The sequence below is a fragment of the Cololabis saira genome, chromosome 8, assembly GCF_033807715.1.
Source record: "Cololabis saira isolate AMF1-May2022 chromosome 8, fColSai1.1, whole genome shotgun sequence".
NCBI lineage: Eukaryota > Metazoa > Chordata > Actinopteri > Beloniformes > Belonidae > Cololabis > Cololabis saira.
Genome location: NC_084594.1, coordinates 21053119 through 21073715, shown reverse-complemented (window position 1 = coordinate 21073715; position 20597 = coordinate 21053119). Strand labels below are relative to the sequence as shown.

The window sequence follows — 20597 nt, the reverse complement described above, 5'->3', positions numbered from 1 at the left end:
TAGATGCAGTTCGAGCCTCCTGGATTGTTGCCACCACACAAGGTACCAATTACACAAATTTTTAATTTACTTGCCATACAGGTGGTTATATCCATAGACATATACATGTTTCTATGGTTATATCACTAGGGGATGGCAACCTGCCAACCTGTGTGAATAAAGTTTGAATTCAATTCAGCTAAACAAACATCCACTTTATAAAATTTAGTTGCTTTGTCCTTGAATATCAACAGTATGGGCAATGAACCAACATTAAAAATGCCACATAACTGCAAAAAAAAAAACACAAACAAAATAAAGAAATAAAAAAAAAAAAAAAAAAAAAAAAAAAAAGTAAAAATACTTCATGCACTGGATTAAAGTTTTGTACAAGGTTAAACTTGAGAAAATGTTTCCTCATGTTTCATTTAACACTGTCTGTACATGAACATCTGTTGAAAAGCTTTGAAATGCATTAAAAAAAGATTTTGGAAAAAAAAAAAAAAAGACACTTCATGCACCAGTTGATATTTGAACTCTTTATTTCACTTCAACATTCAGTTTGAATCCTCTGTACATCATTTCACAAGACACCATTACTTGCACTACAGCCATCATTGAGTCCATTTTATCCAGCACGTATTGGACCCCTAGTTTGTTTTTCCCTAGTTTTGTGCAATCTAAAGCCCATCGATGACACCCTGTAATTCTCATGGGGTGAGTTGTACTTCACCTGCTTCTTGCAAGCTTTGTACAAGTTTACTTCTGATCAGGAAGGAAAGAACAGCGGTGGCATGGCATGGAAGACCGACTGATGTTGCTGCTCGGATGGACCAGAGTTTGTAGCTGGAGAATCAAATGAAGGCACGGAAGCCTGGTTAGGAATTAAATATACTGGCATGAAAGCGTGTGGATGATAAAATGGCTTTTCATTAGGAGGCTCCTCAGTGGTGGTTGGACTTGTCAAGGTGGTTGCAGCAGAAGATGTTTGACTAAGAGTACTTTGTCCTGAAGATGGACTTTTGAAAGGAGGATACAACACAGGAATCTGGAACGTCTGGGGATGCAGGTGTTCTGGTTTGAGATGCTGGATAGCCTCCGTCTTGTCCTCTGTAGATGGGTTCTCAATAAATGGCAGAAAAGGATACCGACGCAGAAGGGTAACTTGAGACTTCCCTTTATCCTCTGTAGTCTGTGCAGGTGTAGTAACAAAGGGCTCATTGCTAGGAGCAGGAGAAGATGGGGTTGTTCCTTGGAAAATTCCAGGTATCATGGGAATTTGTGGCAAACTAGGAATCTCATGCAACTGAACCTGTGTATCAGCAGGATTTTCCTTTTTAGAAAGTTCCATTGGCAGTTCAGGTCTGGGGAACAAGACAATTTGAGGCAACTGTGGCTTGAATGAGTAGGCAGGGTGCTGATGTTTAGGCAATTCTTGGTTTTCAGTAGAGTCTGCTGCTGCAAAAGAAAACTGTTGAGGTACCAAAAGGGTTGGTTTATGTGTTGGCAGAGGCTCCATGTACTGTGGAAACACGGAAAAATGAGGGTACTGAGGATGCTCTGGGACCTGATCTCCGTTATCAGGAGATATATAGGTTCCTGTTGCAGCGTCACTGTTCACTACTGGAGGACATGTTGCCAAGAGCTCAAAATCTGCCCAGTTTAGAGAAAGTGTATATTCTTCATCCTGCAAGGAAACAAAACTAAGTCAATCAAAAACATCTTTACAAAACCACAAATCACTGATTAAGAGGAACCCATGTACCTTAATCTCTATACAAGAGCCTCTGCTGTATGGCACAATGAGTGCCAGTTCTCCGGGAAACTCTTGAAAAACGAGTCCACAACTTCTATATGCCAATGACAGGGGATGCCATGTGCCAGACACTGCAACAGGTAAGGGGGGCGTTGCCTGAAGCCATTTTTTGGCACCACCAAAAATGGTAAAAATCAAAATAAGTGTGTGTAACTGAACTTACTCTTTACTGAGAGTTCCTTTGCTGGGACACCACCGATCTTCACAACCATCACCGTTGGGAAGCAGAAAACATGGGGAATGGGCAACATGTCAGGACATGACATGGACATTGGCGCCCCCCATAAACGCAATGGTAGGGTGTAATCACCATCCTAAAAGGGGAAGACAGAGGGTTTGGCTAAATCTCAAGCGCCAATCAAGATAATGAATGCTTTTAGTGACAGTAAAATAAAAGGTACTTTTACTGGAGATGAACCATACCTTCTTGTCAACATGGCAGCCCTGATAGGATGTAGAATACTGCACATCTCTGCGTGACCTCTTCATAGAGAAGCCACATGTGGAGGGCATCTGAGACAGAGGAGTGAGAGGTTGTTGACCTGTTTAACAAAGAACATATTTGAACATTGCAGTAAGTGAATGCTAACATTTCAGACTAGTGAAATGAAACCCACCACTATCCACAAGGAAATGTGAAGCGCCAGTTGGTTTGACTGTCAAAGTCATCGAGTTATCGCCACATTTCACTGATGGATCCATGTGCTTTAGTTTTGCAGCGAGCACATCCTTCACTGAAAATAGTTCCAAAGAGTGATTTATTGAATATGGAAATCCACATTTTGCAAAGAAATTCACGTACTATAGTCATCCATATCATTTTTGTCCTGCATGAGTTGCAAAAGGAAAAAGTAAACTTGAGAAAAGTATATGGCAAAATTTTGTGAAATGCAAAAGAGTTGTCAATTTAAAAAAAGGTGACAGTCAGCCATTGGATTCAGATGGTATAGTGTCATCCCGTTTCAAAGAACCGGGGTCCATCAGACATGACCTGCTCAGCTTGTTGTGTGCTATGACAGCAACAAGTGCTATTAGGACCTTAAACAGTGCAGTCTCGTTTTGAGATGGAAAAACCATACCTGAACAGTGTTTGACAAATAACACGCTCCAAGGACCCATTACAAAACATTTGCCAACATCTATCCAAGTTGAGGCATAGTAAGCAAAATAATTCAAGTCACAGCCGTAAAGTTTCATTGTCCACGGATCTAATCGCTGCATCATTATTACGCACTGATACAGCAATACATTAGTGAGATGCACAAATAAACTTGAAGTCACTGCAATAAGCCCATGTATCAGTATCTACAATCAAAAATGTGTGCAAGAGAGTCTGGGAAGAGAAAGGATCTATAATATATATATATATATATATATATATATATATATATATATATATATTTTTTTTTTTTTTTTTTTTTTTTTAATAATAAACAAACTAAGGAAAATGTTTCAGTATTGAAAAGGGAAGTTTAAGTCAAACTCAGAACACACCTCTGAACATATCAGAGTGGTCTCATTTACATACTTGGCTTCACTTTGACCACCTTTCATGAAAGCTTATTTCAGATCAGAAATATATAGGGGGGTTTTGCTGCTCATAAAATGTGTGTGTATATATATGTATGTATATATATATATATATATATATATATATATATATATATATATATATATATATATACATACATACACATACACACACACACATACATACATACATATATATATACACATACATACATAAAAAAATATATGCATTAGAAAATATATGATATATTAAAATATATATATGATCTATGGTATATACTAAAAATGCATGCGCATGCATATATATATATATATATATATATATATATATATATATATATATATATATACCTTAGGTTTTTACCAACATGGCTTTAACCATTAATATATATGCAGACAAGTTAGAAAGTAAAAAGAAAGTATTTCTGAGACCAATAATAAAAAATAAATATAAAAATAAATAAAAAGATATATATTTTAATAAAATATATATGATATATTTATATATATGATCTATATTATATATATTAAAAGATATAGACCAGTTAGAAAGTTAAAAAAAAAAGTATTTCTGAGCAACAGACAAAATAAATAAATAAAGTCCAGTAATTATGTATTTTAGTTTTGGTGTCCCCCCCCCCAAGAATTGGAGTGGCCCCATGTGGCCCCACCTAGGAAACAGTTCTGCAGGCGCCCCTGCTCAGTAGCCTAGAAACTTGGTAATTTCATTTTTATAAACATACAAAAAAAGGCATTTGAAAAATAAAACCCAGACCATTGACAATCTCATCAACGCAGAGCCTACGACGTAAGGTACGCGGCGACGCACACCGTACAGTGCGCGTCGCCGCGTACCTACGCCGTACCCTACGGCGTAGGCTCTGCGTCGATTAACGCGGAACTATAATTCAGGCTTTTCACTTACCGTAGGTAGAGTTTAAGTCACCCTGCTGGTCATGCTTGAAGACAAGTGACCCGGGTCTTGTTTGGGCCGCAGGTTCAAGCTTTCCACCAGACGACAGACTTCTGAGGTGATGGCAGCCTGGCACTGCACTTTCCTCATCAACACCTGCACTTCCAGCGTGTCCAGCACAGAGTCTGAAGGCCGCCAGAGTCGCACTCACCGCGATATGCATCAAAAGCTTTTTCCCAGACATCACACCGCTTAAGTCGGCGCCAGGTGTGTGCATTTATTATTTCAAAAGTTCAGTGTACCGCCAAGACCGCCGCAGGAGCGACTCATCCTACATATACAGAAAAATGATGACTATCTGGCCAATCAATGTCCGCCACGTCACGGCGAGCACCTGCAGCGTGAAAGACAGGTGATAATGTGCATGCAGTATGATGAGCATGTGTTCAAGTTGTGTACCTTACACACAATTTATGTTTTTACTATAGGGAAATAGACAGTACTCGAGTTGTAAAAAAAAAATCAGGGGGGATGGTGGATTTTATCATATGGGGACAGATAATTTGTGCTGATTACAAATAATATAATATATTACAAATAATAGCAGTGACCAAAAAACCTGCAGAAATACTGCAGGAATGACATAGCAGCAGTTAAATGCAGCCTTCTGTAAGCTTTAAATATTCACTAGGCTTACATCAAATACATCAAAACACAACAATAAAAAACACTTTTCTGAACTTATCAATATGACTCTGTCCTTCACAGGATAAGTAAAATGGATCACTGCAAAAACTCAAAATCTTAACAAGAATATTTGTCTTATTTCTAGTTAAAATGTCTCATTTTAGTAAAAAAAATCTCATTACACTTAAAACAAGACTCATCACTTGAAAAAACAACAATTTTCACCTGTTTCAAGTAGATTTTCACTTAAAATAAGTAGAAAAATCTGCCAGTGGAACAAGATTTTTTTGCTTATAATGAGAAGATAAATCTTGTCCCACTGGCAGATTGTTCTACTTATTTCAAGTGAAAATTTACTTGAAACAGGTGAAAATTGTCAAATAAGTTATTTTTCTGGAGATGACTCTAAATGTGGAAATAGCAGTAAAACCACATTCATTGATGAAATGACATAAGGGATGGAAAGGAGGGATGGCAGATTTACAGGGGGGGTGATTTGGACTGTTTTTATTTCGGGGGGGGGGGATGCCATCCCCCCTCATCCCCCCTCAACTCCAGTACTGGAAATAGAGGAACATTAAACAGCAAATTATAAGCTAATTAACAGATGAGTTGAATTTAAAAGTTACAATTTCTGTAAAGTCTCTTTATTCACAGTAGAAATATACAATCGTTCATTATTACAGTACACAATCCGACGTTCAAACCAACAAAGCATTGTTGAAGACTTGTTGATTGAAAACTCATCTTTCTTACATTCTCATATAGCATTTAGAAACTAGCATTATTTATCTCCATTAACTTCAAAAATACATTAGGATAGAGACTTTCTAAACAAATCACAAAATGTGTCAGAATAACAAATGAAAACCAACCCAAGAACACATACATATCTCATGTAAAATCAATTAGTATACTTGTGTCACAATGATTACAATAGGGTGTCCTATGCTGAGTATTTGCAACACATCGATTTTAGGTGAATATTAGACCCAAGTCAAATATTTACACTCAAATATTTTACACTCAATTTTTTGGGGGCTCTATTGGCCCTTTATTCAAGTTGCAGACAGGAAGGGGGTAGAGAGAGAGAGAATGGGGATGACATGCAGCAAAGGTGCGCAGGCTGGGATTTGAACCTGTGACCATTGCAGGAGGACTGTAGCCTCAGTATATGAGCCGCTTGCTTAACCCACTGTGCCACCGAGCGGTCCAGGATTGTAAAGTTCTTGCAGGATATGCTAATCTACACTGAATGTTTGTACAGATTTATAAAAGCTGGACACTTTGCTGAAGATGCCCTGAGCTCAGAGGTCTGTGATGTCATCCTCAGACCAGTCACGGTGATGCGTATCTGCGGAGAGTTCTCCCTTTTGTTCACAAGGTGGAGACCTAGAGCCGTTGTCATGATCAAGTGTATCAGGTCCTCTTAGCAGCTGAGTTGGTTCGTTGGTTTGGAACTGATCTAAAGATGCAGACAGAGACTCTGTATCCAACAGCCACCTGTGGCCGATATAAACTGGAGGGAACGTTGCAAGACTGTTGTCTCTGTCTGTGCTCCTAGAGTTATTCCAAGACAGCGGTGGAGGTGTGAACAGACCTCCTGCTACAAGCTGTCCGTGATAAAGTGCATTGTCAATGCTGCGCCTGAGGTTGATGGGAGATGGGGGTCGCATGTCAAATTCTACTAGGGAAAGAACACATTCTCGATCACCAACTTTATGCCACAGCAGTGCAGTCTGAGAGTCAGAACTGCTGCTGCTAACAGGATCTGGAATGTATTCTGGTTTATTGGTAGTTGTTTCATCATCATACAGGCACATTGCATTGTTGTTGATTCCTGTTCTGGGCAGGTTATGTGTTTTCCAATTATTTGGTAGCAGATCTTCCCAGGATTTGTCTGATTTTCTCAGCTGGCCTTTCTCCATGCTGGCCAAGATCTTACACCACAAGCTTTTCTCCTCCCCCTGCTTTGACACCTCACCTCTTCCATTTTCATGATCACCTGTTCCCTGACCCCTACATGGTGCCCAGAAGATCCAAGATCCCAGGAAAAGCAAAGACAATCCCCATGCTAATTCTAGGATTCTGGACCAAAACTGAATGATCCACCAGCCCCAACCAAAGTGCCTCCAGTTACCCAGTAGCCCATAAAGCCAGAGGAGGCTGTACATCTGAAGGCTGCAGCACAGAACCCCTACAAATGCACAGACTGCTATCACCCGTTTTCCAAGCCTCTCTGTCTTCTGTGAAGAAATCAACTGTGGAACAGAAGATCTGACAAAGGGTTGTAGATTGAAAAGGGACTTGGTGAGAATTCCCAAGCAGAAAGGAATACCCCAGCAGAGAGAAAGGGTCTGCAGCAAAAAAGGGAGAGCAGGTGACAACTTGGAAGAGTACAGATCCGCTAAAAGTAATATAGTACAGTGGAATATACCTAGCCACCCAACAACCCATGGGCGCTGCAGCTTTAATGGGAAAAACAATAACTTTAACCCTCTGAGTGTAACCAGAGTAAGGATAACCTGTGTCCACAGAAGAAGCTGCAGAGGAACATTATGCAGAGCTGCCAGTGTGGCATGAGGCAGGATCTGACGGGTACCATAAGGATCGAGCAGAAGGAAGGCTGTGCGCATAGCACCACTTATAATTAGGAAACCATTTGATAGGGTTAGAGCATTACGCAGTGGGTGAGGAAGAGTGCATGCTCCAGCCATCCCCAAAACTGCCAGGACTGCCAACAGCGTGAAAAGGCTGGCAGATCCAAAAACATGGAGCTCCCAGGCAAATGCCAGAGTGCGCTTCATGTCATCCCAGAGTAAACGGGTTCCATTGAAGTTGGTGAAAACATTACAAGCTGTGACACCAGGCCCACAAGGTTCTCCAGGTACCGCAAGGATGTCACTTGTCAGGGAAGTAAATGGTCTGGTAATGATATGGAATTTGAAGTTCTCCAGACCTGAAAGAGAGAAATTTGAGAGAATTACTGGTAATTTTATTTTTATAGAATCTGTGGTCTTTGCACTACTATTAATCTAATCATTACAGTTTAAGGCCTTCATTTCAGCCTGTTATGTAAGAAAATAGTTGTGACTGGTGAGACAACAAGCAGGAAGCTTGTCATACTGGTCATATTTTTTGTTTAAAACTCTAAAAATGACCAGTTTTTAATACTACTAATAATAGTAGTAGTAACATTTTGTTTATAATTACTTTACCAATACATTTAAAAGGATCAGTTTTGTACAAATGTATATATATATATATATATATATATATATATATATATATATATATATATATATATATATATATATATATATATATATATATATATATATATATATATATATATATATATATATATATATATATATATATAAATGTTCTGCATTTTATTTAATTGTGATAATTCAGAGGTGTACCTGAGACTGACCAACAATATTCAGGATGTTTAAAGAAGGGGAGGGATTTGACATACAGTATATTTTATTTGACTGAAATACCACAGGTCTACCCACCAGTGAGAAGGTCATATTTCACTGTAGATTCCTCAGTTATCATGTAACTCTCATCCTGAATAGCGTCCTCTGAGATCCTAGTTGGATGATGGTGTCCTGATACTGCAGCTTTAGCTGTGTCATGTTCCTGGTCATGACTCCCTGATTGGTGATCAGTAAGGGCCGGTCTCATAGTTAATGCGATTCCAGATCCAGAATGGTCTTCACTGCTCACGCCTTCAGGCTCCTTCGGGCTGACAGTCTCATTGTTGAGTTGTAGTGACACCATGCTGCCACCATTATATCTGCTTTCAACCACAGAGCTCTCTGAATGAAAGATTGCTTCAGTGGATAAGTTCACTGGACCAGAAGGGTTTCTGCCCGTGCTTTGACTTATCTTGTCTGACTCGTAATATGACGTCTGTGTTAAGCTTCCAATTGAACAGAAACACGCCGTTAGTGTGACAAAAAAGAAAAATGAGCCACCCATTGTTGAAATTTAAAGACCAGGGTCTGTGGAGAAAAAAGAGAGAAAAAGTTAAAATGTTTTTCTATATATTGGTGTTGGTTTTGTTTTGGTTTTGTTTTCTAACTGTGTCTTACCATTACAGTTTTATAGGTTTCAATTTTTTTCTGAAATTAACATGAGACCTCAATAACCCAAGACAGATTACAGCTCCTGTAGATAAATACTTCAACACCTTCAACATTTTACTTCAACATACTTCAACTTCAACACTTTATTTAATCTCTCATGAAATATATTTAAGGGTCAGAAAGATAACTGAGTGGACCTAAACTTTAATGTGAGAATATATCAACAGGATAAATGTGAGTGTTGATGGCAGAAAGACTAGTTGAGTTTAAAAGTCACACAGAGTCTCAGATCATTTTGTGTTTCAATCCTATAATTCCCTGTGTAATCCAGAGAGTCTCTCAACAGCATCTGTGGGTGGTTTATCTCAACGGAAACAAGACACTGCAAGGTAAAAACATGGAGGTTGACCGTATGTGCCAGTCTGACCTATCTGTGGCATCTGGTTAATAAATATCAAGCTCCCACTTGCATTACGTACAAATTATACATTATTGTAAGTGAAGCTCAGAAATTACCAAAACTGGAATTAAGACATAAAAAGGATTCATATATATATATATATATATATACATATGGTGACATAATTGGGAAACTAGACTTCTGAATGTAACATCAGATGAGTCTGCGATTTAACACATCTAACAGTGCACAAAACATAAAGAATGGAGGTTAGAAAGATGCCGTGCATGCTAAAATATCTAGTTATGTCTCAGCAGCTCACATTCACTCAGACTCAATCAGAATCAGAATCATCTTTATTGGCCAGGTTCGAACATTGTCCAACAAGGAATTTGACTCCGGTAATTTCGCTCTTTAGGCAGTAAATAAACAAATGAACAAATGTGGTATTTCTTGACATATATACAGATAAACATCTAAGGTGCAGCAGTTTGAGGTAGAGATAAAAGACAGCTCTGAATAAAATAAAATAACCTATTTACAATTATACAAAACAAATTATACAAAAAATTATACAAGCATAGAAACCAGAGGCTTCACAAAGTTACTTGTAGATGAAAAGATGCATTGATGTAGGATTAATTTGCCAAATCAACATTTGCAGTAAAGTTAAGGCTTGAAATACTCGAAATGAACAAATAACAACTCAGAAGTATACTTGCTTTTGTTGATGTGCTGCTTCCTCCTTCAGTATGTCATCGGTTGCTCTCCATCTACTGCAGCTGTAGGACAGTGTTATTTCTAAAATGTTCTAGATCGAACTGAACGCAATGAATATACAGGCACACTCCCAGACGTCTAACCTACAACCGGACGTCTTATTCCTCTTAATGCTGATAGCTTGGCAACCTCCCATCATGATCTCACGTGCAGAGCATCAACAGAGAACTGATCCTGAATACTAGGGGATATTTCCTAAACAACATAAATGCTCGACTTTATTTGTTTGTTTTTTTTCAAGAAAAATAGTAAAAAATGATCTCAAAACATGATGACTGAAAAAAAAAGATTTTACAAATAGCTGACAATTAACAAAAAAACCTGCAAGCCTCAGGTGCTTTCTGCAACAGTTGTTTGAACTAAATCCCTTCTCAAAAGGATTACTTTAAGGTTCTTACAGGAGCACAAAGTCACATGAAGTGATAATGTGTGCCAACAAGACACAAGCACAAACAAGTGAGTTGTTATAGAACTAATTTTTTTGGTTTTTAAGGATACATTCAGTATGCAAAACCTTATGCCAGACTGACATGAATTATTGAAAGTGTGTGTAGGCCTACAACATGATGAAGTTGGAAAATTATCAGATAATTCTTTGATGAATCATGTTTTCTCTCACGTGGGCATGTAAACACTTTGGTACCAGAGGAAAATATGCATAAACTGTATTACTACTACCATCCCTTCTGTCACAGAACTCTTGCAGAATCACAGGCAGTCTGCTGCGAGAGGGAGAATTAACTCTTTCATGGCCAGCCTGTAACGGACATGGCCCATTAGCAGAGTACATTTAAATTGGTCCACCTTAAGAGCAGCACGGGGCAGTTTGTTGTGGAGAGAGCAGGGGGACGCCCTCAGCAGCACATGCCTGGCTCTTTAAGGCAGACTGGGCAAGTTATATCCTGTTAAAGGCACAAGCATTCAAATCTTCCATGGGCTTGACCAGAGCCATCGTGGAAAGCACTTTAATATCACTTAGGTTTGTAAAGGCCTAAATAACAAACATTACATGAAACAATATAGTTTCATGTAATGTTTACAATAAAACCAAAGATAAGCTAATTGGCATATTAACAGAAAACCACTTTCACTCTACTTGTCTGCTGTCAAGTAATTTTTATAAATTAATTATCTGTCGTTCATCGCTGTCTCTCCTTCTCTCTCATATATATATATATATATATATATATATATATATATATACATATATACATATATACGTGTGTGTGTGTGTGTATGTATGTCTGTGTGTATGTGTTATTGTAATAATAATAATAATATTAATAATAATAATTATAATAACCACAATCATATGCTGCAACAATGCACCATGTCTACCTCATACTGCTGCACCTTTCACTTTTTTTTTTTTTATTGTATATATGTTAATAAGAGCTGTCATTTTTCTATTTACTGTACAGTCAGCCAAAATAACCGAGTGAAATCCCTTGTCTTGTTGGACCTGACTTGGCCAAATAAACATGATTCTGATTCTGATATTGCAGTACAACAGTACACTCATTTATTTCCAAACTCCCACTAAGTAATTTACATGCACAATATCATCACCAATGATGCCAAAATAATTGGAGACATTGTCATTGGCATTTTGACTCTTGGTTCCCCAAATGTGATTTTTACAAATGTGAAATGTAATGGAAAGTAATTCCACCTGTGTCATACTGTACTTTGAACAACTTTGAGTTTGTTTGTCCAGTTTAGTGGGAGTGAGTATCAGCTGGTTGTTCCCAGGATGGATGGATCAGTGTTCCAGCAGCAGCAGCAGAGCAGCAGCAGCAGAGCAGGCGTGGTGCGTTCAGGGCCTGTTGCGTTCACGGCCTGCACTTCCGTCCCCTCACAGCTCAGTAGATACACGGCAACGGCTCCGCGGGATTCTCGGCGTGTTGTAAGTGATAGAAACGCTTTATGTGCGACGTGGACCACTGTCTAACTGAAGTGTATCGCTGGGTGTAGAGGGGGGAGTTTGCTCCGGGGTCTCAGCCTGAAACAAGACGTCATGCATGCAAGTTTCATCACGACCTCATTCCGCCGATGTTTGCTGCATTTTTAAACAAATCTCCAGGCATTAATGTAGCGGAGCAAACGGCGTGCTGGTGGAAGCTGCTACACGTTTATCGGCTTTTTTTTCAGTTTTAAACGCAGTGCCTTGGCGGAAAGCGGAGGATTTGGTTTTATTTAAGGTAGCATGACGGGATTCGCAGGTGTCGCGCTACCTAGCTCGCTAGCGTTAGCATCGGTGTGCGGCTAGTTAGTGTTAATGTAATGAATGGAGACTCGCTCCCAGCGTTTATTTGGGGTCGGTAAACTGCATACCCCGCAGTAGTCGTTATATTTATGTGCTGTGGTGTTAAATGCCGCTAATCGGTTGCCAGATGTGATAAAACAGCGTCCTGCTAACACGACTGAGCTAGCAATGCTAACGACTAGCTGTAACTAATATTCTGTCACTCACAATAAGTACACGAAATTAACCAAACATGGTGGTTAACACTTTTAAAGAAAGGGGTCAAATGTCCAAGTTTGACCGTGAAGCCACGAGAAAAAAGGTTGTTTGCAGCTTCATTAGCTTCAGTCAGACGAAAACAAAACATTATTTTTACCACTGATTATTGATTGGTTGATTATTGATTGATTGATTGAAGAATTTATTAGAAGAATTGCATAGGATCAGGTACAGTTTCATGACAGTACAGATTCGCTGATACAAAGTCAACTAAAAGGCATTATTCCAAGAAAGCATTACACTTGTTTACATTGGAGACCTTTTTTAACTCATATAACATTGAATAACATACAGGTAAGAAGCAGTACTTTGTAGGGAAGATTGTAAAAAAAGAAAAGAAAAGGGGGGAATTACTGTTATTTTGCACCGAGAGAGACTAAAAAGGTGATGAGACAAATAAAATAAGCTAGGTAAGACAAAACAAAAGCAGAAAACAAAAACAAGAAACAATAATCAGAAGGAACAGCGGGATGTGCAGTAGAGGCTTTGATTATTCCCAGTTACGAGTAGCAGCCTCCTGTAGGTGGCTTTTTAGGGCAGACTTGATGACTTTATGTCATCTAAAGTCTCCAAGCAGTGGTCTATACTGTTATTTAACGTTTGGAGTGTTTGAAATTGAAGGTGTAAAGAGTAAAAGGTTGCACCATCTTCACTACAACAGATATTAAACGCCTCAAGTTTCAGCAAATATGACGTGTTTTGAGCTGAATTTTGCTGTCATGTGTTTTTAAGTGTAATGTTGTGATTTCAGGTGCGTTGACAATGAACGAGCAGGAGGGCGGGGTGGTCTCCTTTGACGAGTATGTGCGGCAGAAGGCCCGCACTGTGCCCCAGCACAGGATGAAGGAATTCCTGGACTCTCTCACCAAGGGCCCGGAGGTGCTGCAGGAGTTCACCCAGCAGGGAGACGCCGCCACCACCACCGTGTACCACCAGCAAGGTGCCAACTGTGTCTATGCAGACAGCACAGAGGTGGCCGGGTCCCTCCTGGAGCTGGCCTGTCCAGTAAGAGCTTTTACTCTATTGATGGTGGATACAATTATTAGGGTTGTCCCGATCAGGATTTTTTAGCTCCCGATCCGATCCCGATCACTTGAGTTTGAGTATCTGCCGATCCCGATTTTTCCCGATCCGATCACTTTTTTGGCTCCCGATACATTTCCGATACTTTTTCTCGATCAGATACATTTTGGCAATGAATTAAAAGAAAGGAAAAAAAAAAGAGGACTAAAAACTCAAATTATCCCAAGTTTCTTTTATTATCCATTGGAGAACAACATGGACATATATTTCAACAAAGCTTTTCAGCACTAGTGCCACAAAATGTAAAAACATGAAATTGTAAACTAAAACCAAAAAGTGCAGAATAGTGCAATGAAAAAACTGAATAAATTTAACTTCAAAAGAGGTAGTTGAATGACATCCAGTCAAACTCACAAACACAAGAAGATTAAAATACTTGGCTTAACCTTAGTGTAACATTCTGTATGGCATGAAATGAATAGCAGCAGCTTAATGCAACATGAACATATATAAAATTTCACAATTCAAACATGTAAACCATGTTAGTTTTGCTTACTTCATCACTTGTGACGCCGCCCGCCGGCTGGAAGTGACGTTAAATGCACCGATATATAAAACGATTTAATATATATTAAAAACATGAATAAATATTTATTTCCCGATACTTTTTTGGCCGATACCGATGTTTTGAAAATGCCGTGATCGGGCCGATCGATCGGGACAACACTAAAAATTATATTGTATCATTGCCACGTGTGACATTGTGTGTCCCACAATATCACTATAACACAAGTTGAATCTTATTTTGATCTTGAAACAATGTGTCCAAGCAGCCCTAATTCATATGTAATCATTTTATGAAAGGTGCAGGTGACCTCAACAGAGATTTCCCCCCAAATGCATCAAGGGTCTGAACAGCAGCTTCAAGTGCAAGTAAGTTTATATTAGTATTTTTTATATATATATATATATATATATATATATATATATATATATATATATATATATATATATAAAGGCTGGCTATCAAGGATCAATAACTTTAGTGGCATCAATTGTGTGAGAGTCACTGTAGCTCTGTGATGTTGTATCATTATTAAACACTACGTGTGGAGCGAAAGATACTGGTTTTTGTCCACAGTAGGGACGGGAGACTGCAAGAGCTAGACGACACATTATAGAAGTAATACGATTGTCCTTCAAACAAACATGAAAGTGATATTTTATCATAAAAAGCTCAATTTTGATGCTTTAAAAACAACAGATTACGGTAAATGGAAGTCATCACATTGTACGATTCTGCAGAAAACTTTTTTTTTTTTTTTTTTTTCCTTTTTGGAAAAGAGATTTTTTTTGGTGGGGGGGGGGTTCTGAAATAAGTTATTTGACATATAAACTGCTTATTGTATCTGTATGTTGACCTACAATTTTTACCAGAAATGCTATAATAGAGAAAATTCCATTTAACTTAAAATAACTTTCCATATTGATTTTTTTGAGAAGATGGAAGCATTTAAATTAGAGTAGATAGAAAAAGTAAATTGCAGGTTTTTTTTAAGTATAAAGATATATAACATAAATGTCACACTTGTGACATCTTCAACATGATATTCCAATCAGAAATCCAGAGGGGGAATTTTAATTGGAAATGTTTTCAATAAAAAAGAACCTACCATAGCTTGACTCTATGAATCTTCCAACTTATATGTTGTGGAAGTATTTTTTACCTTTTTATTACAGTATCAAGTCTTTTTTTATTATCCAAATTGAAAAAGGAAATTCATGTATCAAGCTATTTATTGTCTTCATTTATTTTGAAAAGTCCAGCTGAAGAAAGGCTACCCCAAATCATGATACTGCCACCACCATGCTTCATTGTGGAGATGATGTTCATTTGGTGATGCAGTGTGTTGTTTTTGCACCAAAAATACCTTTTCAGAATTAAGGCCAAAAAGCTCGACATGTTTTTTCTGTGTTGCCACCCAACACCTCAGATTCAGACTTGGGGAATAGAGGAGATGATAGTCGCATACAAGGAGTGACCAGTATCTGCCAGAGGTTGCTATACTTCCTTAAGTGTTATCTGTTGGTGTCTCAGTAGGCTGTCGTATTAGATTCTTTATAATATCATCTCATCAACTTTACGGGGGGGACTTCCTGATCGTTGCCACATTTTCTCCAGTTATTGATGGTGGTTTTGAAAGTGTTCATGTACATGCAGTGCCTTCAATATTATTTTTTTTAATAAATCCGTCCCTGATTAGTATTTTTCAACAGTAACGTATAACAGTTTCTTTAGCAACTCTTTGTAGCTCTCATGCTCTCGGCAAAGTGTAGCCTCAAACACTCAAGCTATGCCTACATTAACAGCTGAGTTCATCTGGTTTTAATAAGAATCACACAATTGATGGAAAGTGTATGCCATTTACCTGCTATCCTTATTTTGAATTTGACTGATTAACTCTGAGGATAGTTAGTCGTTATGAATTACTTTAACTATCTAACTAAGGACTTGTGAAATTAGGGTGTTGCAAGCTTTTTTGTTTTACTGTATGCCCTAATTATGAAATAATTCATGGATTTGTGTTTGTTTGGATATAAACAATGTTACATTTATGCTGTTTATTTCTATCTTTGCATTTTGAAAACCTCCAATTTTGTAATGGTGTTGTTTTTATAGTCATTGTCATTTCTTGGTGTTATTGCTCTTGAGGTAGTACATTTTCCTGCCCCCATCTGTGTCAGGTTCAAATTCAGGAACAGCAGGGCCATACAGTTGGTCAGGTTTTTCAGGTGACCTCCCCTTCTCAGCAGGACCTGCAGGGAATCTCAACAGCACAACTGGTGCAGCAGGGAGAGCTCACAGAGGAGCAGCAACAGCAGGTACAGAGGACATTTTAGGGAGTCTCATGAAATACATCTTTTCAAGGCCATTTTGCTGTTTTGTGACTGTGTTAACTGTTCCACAGATTCAGGCTCAGTTAGTTGCAGCTGTTACTGGTGGTCAGCAGATCCAGTTGTCAAGTGGTGAACAAATCCAGTTCCAGGGAACGCAGCATATTCAACTACCAGGAGGACAGCAAATTCAACTACAAGCTGGCCAACAGATTCAGCTGCAAAGTGGTCAGCAGATCCAGATCCAGACCATAGAGGCCATGTCTCCCTCTCTGCAACAAGAGTCTCCCAGGGAGGTTGAGAAAAGGCCCGGCACCGTTGCCACTGTTCTCCAACCGGCTAAAAAGCGCAAAGTGGATGTTCCCCTAACTGTTTCCTATACCGTTCCACAAGGGCAGCAGATGGCCACAGTTCTGGCAATTCCTCAAGGCCAGCAGCAAAGTTATGTGTCCCTGCGACCAGATTTGCTCACTGTCGACAGTGCTCAGTTGTACAGCACTACAGGAACAATCACAGGTCCCACAGGTGAGACCTGGACCATCCCTGTGTACTCCACTCCACAGCAGCAGGGTGTAACTCACATTGCGATACCACAGGAAACGTATAGTACAGTACAGGTTACTACTACAAATGGCAAGGACAAAATGTCCACCGCATCAAGGTCTGCGGACGTGCTCCCAACCTCCACTACTACACAGGAAGAAATAGTTCAGACCCTCTTCCCGGCACAGTTCATGAATGGAAATATTCACATCCCTGTTGCCGTACAGACTGTAGGAGGGACTTACAACACCACGCAGTCCGTACACATATGGGACCCAAGTCAACAGCAGAGCCACGTTGAAGACGGACACCAGCACCTTCATCTGCAGGTAAGAAAAGCCTCTGTGGCTGTAATAATAGTAGGTATGCAATTTTGTCCAATGTGTTTGTTGTTTTTTCCCCCTTCTAAATGTAGTCTTTTTGTGGTAACTGCACCATAACCCTGAAATCTATCAATCCAATGCCATTGGTAATGATGATTTTCAAATCTTTAAAACACATACTTTAAATCTTATTGTTTTTATCTATTCACCTTCTATTTATTTACTGGTCCTTCGAAAAGCTGAAGGTAAAACATTTTTTATATCATACATCAGTTCATCTGTTACATCTGTTACCACTAGGGCTGCACGATTCTGGACAAAATGAGAATCACGATTTTTTTGCTTAGAATTGAGATCACGATTCTCTCACGATTTTTTTCCAATATAAAATTTATTGCACTTATTACTTTAACTTTGCAACAGCTGAACAAAAATATAATAACAATAAACATCTCTTGTCTTTTTTACACAAACCTTTGAATAATTTAAACAATAATAACAATTTTGAACAATATTTGTTCCTCCCTGAGTTGAACACCCTTTCAGAAAGGGGACTTGTAACAGATCCTGTAGTTCTGAGGCAACAAATTATTCCTCTGGCTGGGATGAACCCCCCATTGCCTTTTGCTGCTATTAAGAAGCTGCCGATACAAAAGGTAAACGTTACAAAAAATATGATGGTGCCTGATAAAAGACTGGCATCAACTTTGTAACAGCTGACATTGAACATAAAAACAATAGACATCCAAAAAAAAAAAAAAATTTAAATCGTCGTCATTTGGAAATTAGATTGCGTTCAAGCATGAATCGAGATCGCGATTTTTTTTTTTTAACGATTAATCGTGCAGCCCTAGTTACCACATAATTAATGTGTGTGGTCTCTATTATAACTATAATATCACTGTTTGTTTAAATGTTTATCTTGCATCCCTCTCTGTCAGAAAGCATTACAAAAGTTGTCATTTTGGTTTTGTGTAGGGTCAGGTGGAGGCAGAGGCTGATGCTGAACCACCAACAGAGATTCTGGTTCCTATCTCTCTGAAGCCAGAGGAGGGCCTGGAGGTGTGGCGCCTTTGGGCCAGTCGAAAAAATTCTGACATGAACAAGCAGGAAAAAACAAAACTAGCTCCCATAGGACGTGAGTAAACCTGTGATGCTCATATATAGCATACAGTGTGATTTGTGTTAATTTGAATGCATGTGTTGCATTACTTATGTTTAAGAAATGAAAGGGTCAACATAACACTGTTAATGAAAACGTCTCTCTGTTGTTGTTTTCAGGTCGTCAGCCGCTTCGTTTTCAAGAAGATTTGGTGTCTAGTGCTGTAGCTGAGCTAAACCTGGGCCTTGCCCTGATGACACAGGAGGCACGAGGATCAGAGGAAGAACAGTTTGGGCCTGATGTTCTCTATTATGTGTTCTTGTGTATACAGAAGGTAAGTACCCCCATTTTCAAACACAAATATGCCCACAAACTATTTGAAATTAAGTATATTTTGTTTTGTTTCTTTTCTAGTATCTGTCTGAAAATGGACGTGTGGATGATATTTTCTCTGATCCATATTACACACGTTTTTGTGAGAGTTTATACAAAATCCTGCATGACTGGAAACCCAGCATCCATCCTTTAGGTGAGAATTAATGGGCTTTTTGGTTTTGATGATTGATTATCAGAAAGAATGACTTGTTGAATATTTGTACTTCAGGTTATATCATTCCAAGTCATGTGACAGAGGAGATGCTGTGGGAATGTAAACAGCTTGGTGCACATTCACCAGCAACATTACTCACAACGCTAATGTATTTCAACACTAAGTGAGTTGCCAATTCTTCAGTGATGATTTTGTTGGTGCAGATTTTATATGCAAGTGCTGAATTGTCTGAAATATTTGTTCCAGGCATTTCCGTCTGATAACGCCTGAGCAGCACATGAAAGTAGCCTTCTCAAAGGTGTTGAGACACACGAGGAAGAACCCTGCTAATGCCAAGGACAAAGCAACCAGTATTCGCCTTCTCAAAGTACAAGGCCATCACAACGCTGGACAAAAAGGTGATCAGAGCTGAATTCACACTGAAGCATAACTGAGTTGGTTTTTGACCTGTTTTGTGTCTTTCAGGAACAGATGAGATGTACGAAGAGCAGATTGAAGATCCCGAGAATCCACTTCGTTGTCCGATTAAACTTTATGACTTTTACCTCTTCAAATGGTTAGTGGTTTTTCATCACTCAAACCCCCAGTAGAAGTGATTTTATTCTTTGATTTGTACTCCAAAAATTGAGCTCCCGTTCTTCTTTTACAGTCCCCAAAGTGTCAAAGGCCGTAACGATGCGTTCTACATGACTCCAGAGCCTGTTGTGGCACCAAACAGTCCGATGTGGTACTCGTCTCAGCCCCTCTCGAGTCAACAAGTGGAACATGTACTGGCTCGGATCATTGTTGTCAGAGAGATTCAGGAGATCATCGGCACCAGTCCAGAAAACTTGAGCTAAAACAAGAAAACATACTGGACTCCAGATTGTTGACTATGCAGTACTGATTCCAACTCTGGAAACCTCAATGGCCATCTAATAAAGTGGGGTCGCTACCAAATCAATCATTTTTGAGGAAATTGACTGCACCCACTTCTTTCAGAACTTTTTTCTCATCTTACTATTTTTGAGCTGATGGGGTGGACGCTTGTTTCCTGTGACCTCCTTCGGAAGACATCAGCTCCATGAACTTCTGAACCTGCAAGTGAACGAGGCTCAAGTCTCACTCCTGGGTCGTGGATACTTCTAAGCAGAGATGGTACATTATTTTGCAGGAGTCTTATCAACATGACACAAAGTTATTCGGTCTTTAATACCTGATGCATCTTCTGTTCAAGATCTCACCATGACGCATTAAAGCTCACCAGAAAATTAAAGGGACCACTTCTCACAGTTTTTGTATTCTGACTGCATTTTGAACAGTTTGACATGTTGAAAGGTGAAAAGCCTGTGCCTTTTTCTACCCATTTCTCTATTATATTTACACCCCCTTTTGCATTTGTAAACATTTGTAGCTGTTGGCCCAAGCTAATTGAGAAATGTAATTCCAATAAGAA

At 38.9% G+C, this 20597-nt stretch overlaps 3 protein-coding genes across 8 annotated transcripts; 1 reads left to right on the top strand and 2 right to left on the bottom strand.

Moving 5' to 3' along the window:
• Positions 1-539: 539 nt before the first annotated feature.
• Positions 540-4493, bottom strand: LOC133449362 (cyclin-K-like). The gene is made up of 6 exons (XM_061728508.1): positions 4251-4493; positions 2413-2529; positions 2219-2337; positions 1959-2109; positions 1745-1866; positions 540-1666 (listed from the first exon to the last, which is right to left on the bottom strand). The coding sequence occupies exons 1-6, from the start codon at positions 4480-4482 to the stop codon at positions 749-751; spliced, it is 1659 nt and encodes a 552-aa protein (XP_061584492.1). The 5' UTR covers positions 4483-4493; the 3' UTR covers positions 540-748.
• Positions 4494-5572: 1079 nt separating this feature from the next.
• Positions 5573-10518, bottom strand: LOC133449361 (proline-rich transmembrane protein 3-like). Its single transcript, XM_061728506.1, has 3 exons — positions 10145-10518; positions 8447-8938; positions 5573-7884 (listed from the first exon to the last, which is right to left on the bottom strand). The coding sequence occupies exons 2-3, from the start codon at positions 8913-8915 to the stop codon at positions 6233-6235; spliced, it is 2121 nt and encodes a 706-aa protein (XP_061584490.1). The 5' UTR covers positions 8916-8938; positions 10145-10518; the 3' UTR covers positions 5573-6232.
• A 1439-nt stretch (positions 10519-11957) lies between these two features.
• LOC133448533 (transcriptional regulator QRICH1-like) lies at positions 11958-20417 on the top strand. Of its 6 annotated transcripts, none has more exons than XM_061727140.1 (12): positions 11958-12108; positions 13478-13731; positions 14614-14682; positions 16495-16632; positions 16719-17516; positions 18489-18648; positions 18792-18946; positions 19027-19141; positions 19217-19325; positions 19409-19560; positions 19634-19718; positions 19812-20417. In XM_061727140.1, the coding sequence occupies exons 2-12, from the start codon at positions 13489-13491 to the stop codon at positions 19999-20001; spliced, it is 2214 nt and encodes a 737-aa protein (XP_061583124.1). In that variant the 5' UTR covers positions 11958-12108; positions 13478-13488; the 3' UTR covers positions 20002-20417. The 6 variants fall into 6 exon arrangements, with proteins under 6 accessions (XP_061583124.1, XP_061583119.1, XP_061583125.1 ...); XM_061727135.1 differs by having other exon boundaries at positions 19628-19718; XM_061727138.1 differs by lacking the exon at positions 11958-12108 and adding an exon at positions 12143-12403 and having other exon boundaries at positions 19628-19718.
• The last annotated feature ends 180 nt before the right edge of the window (positions 20418-20597 follow it).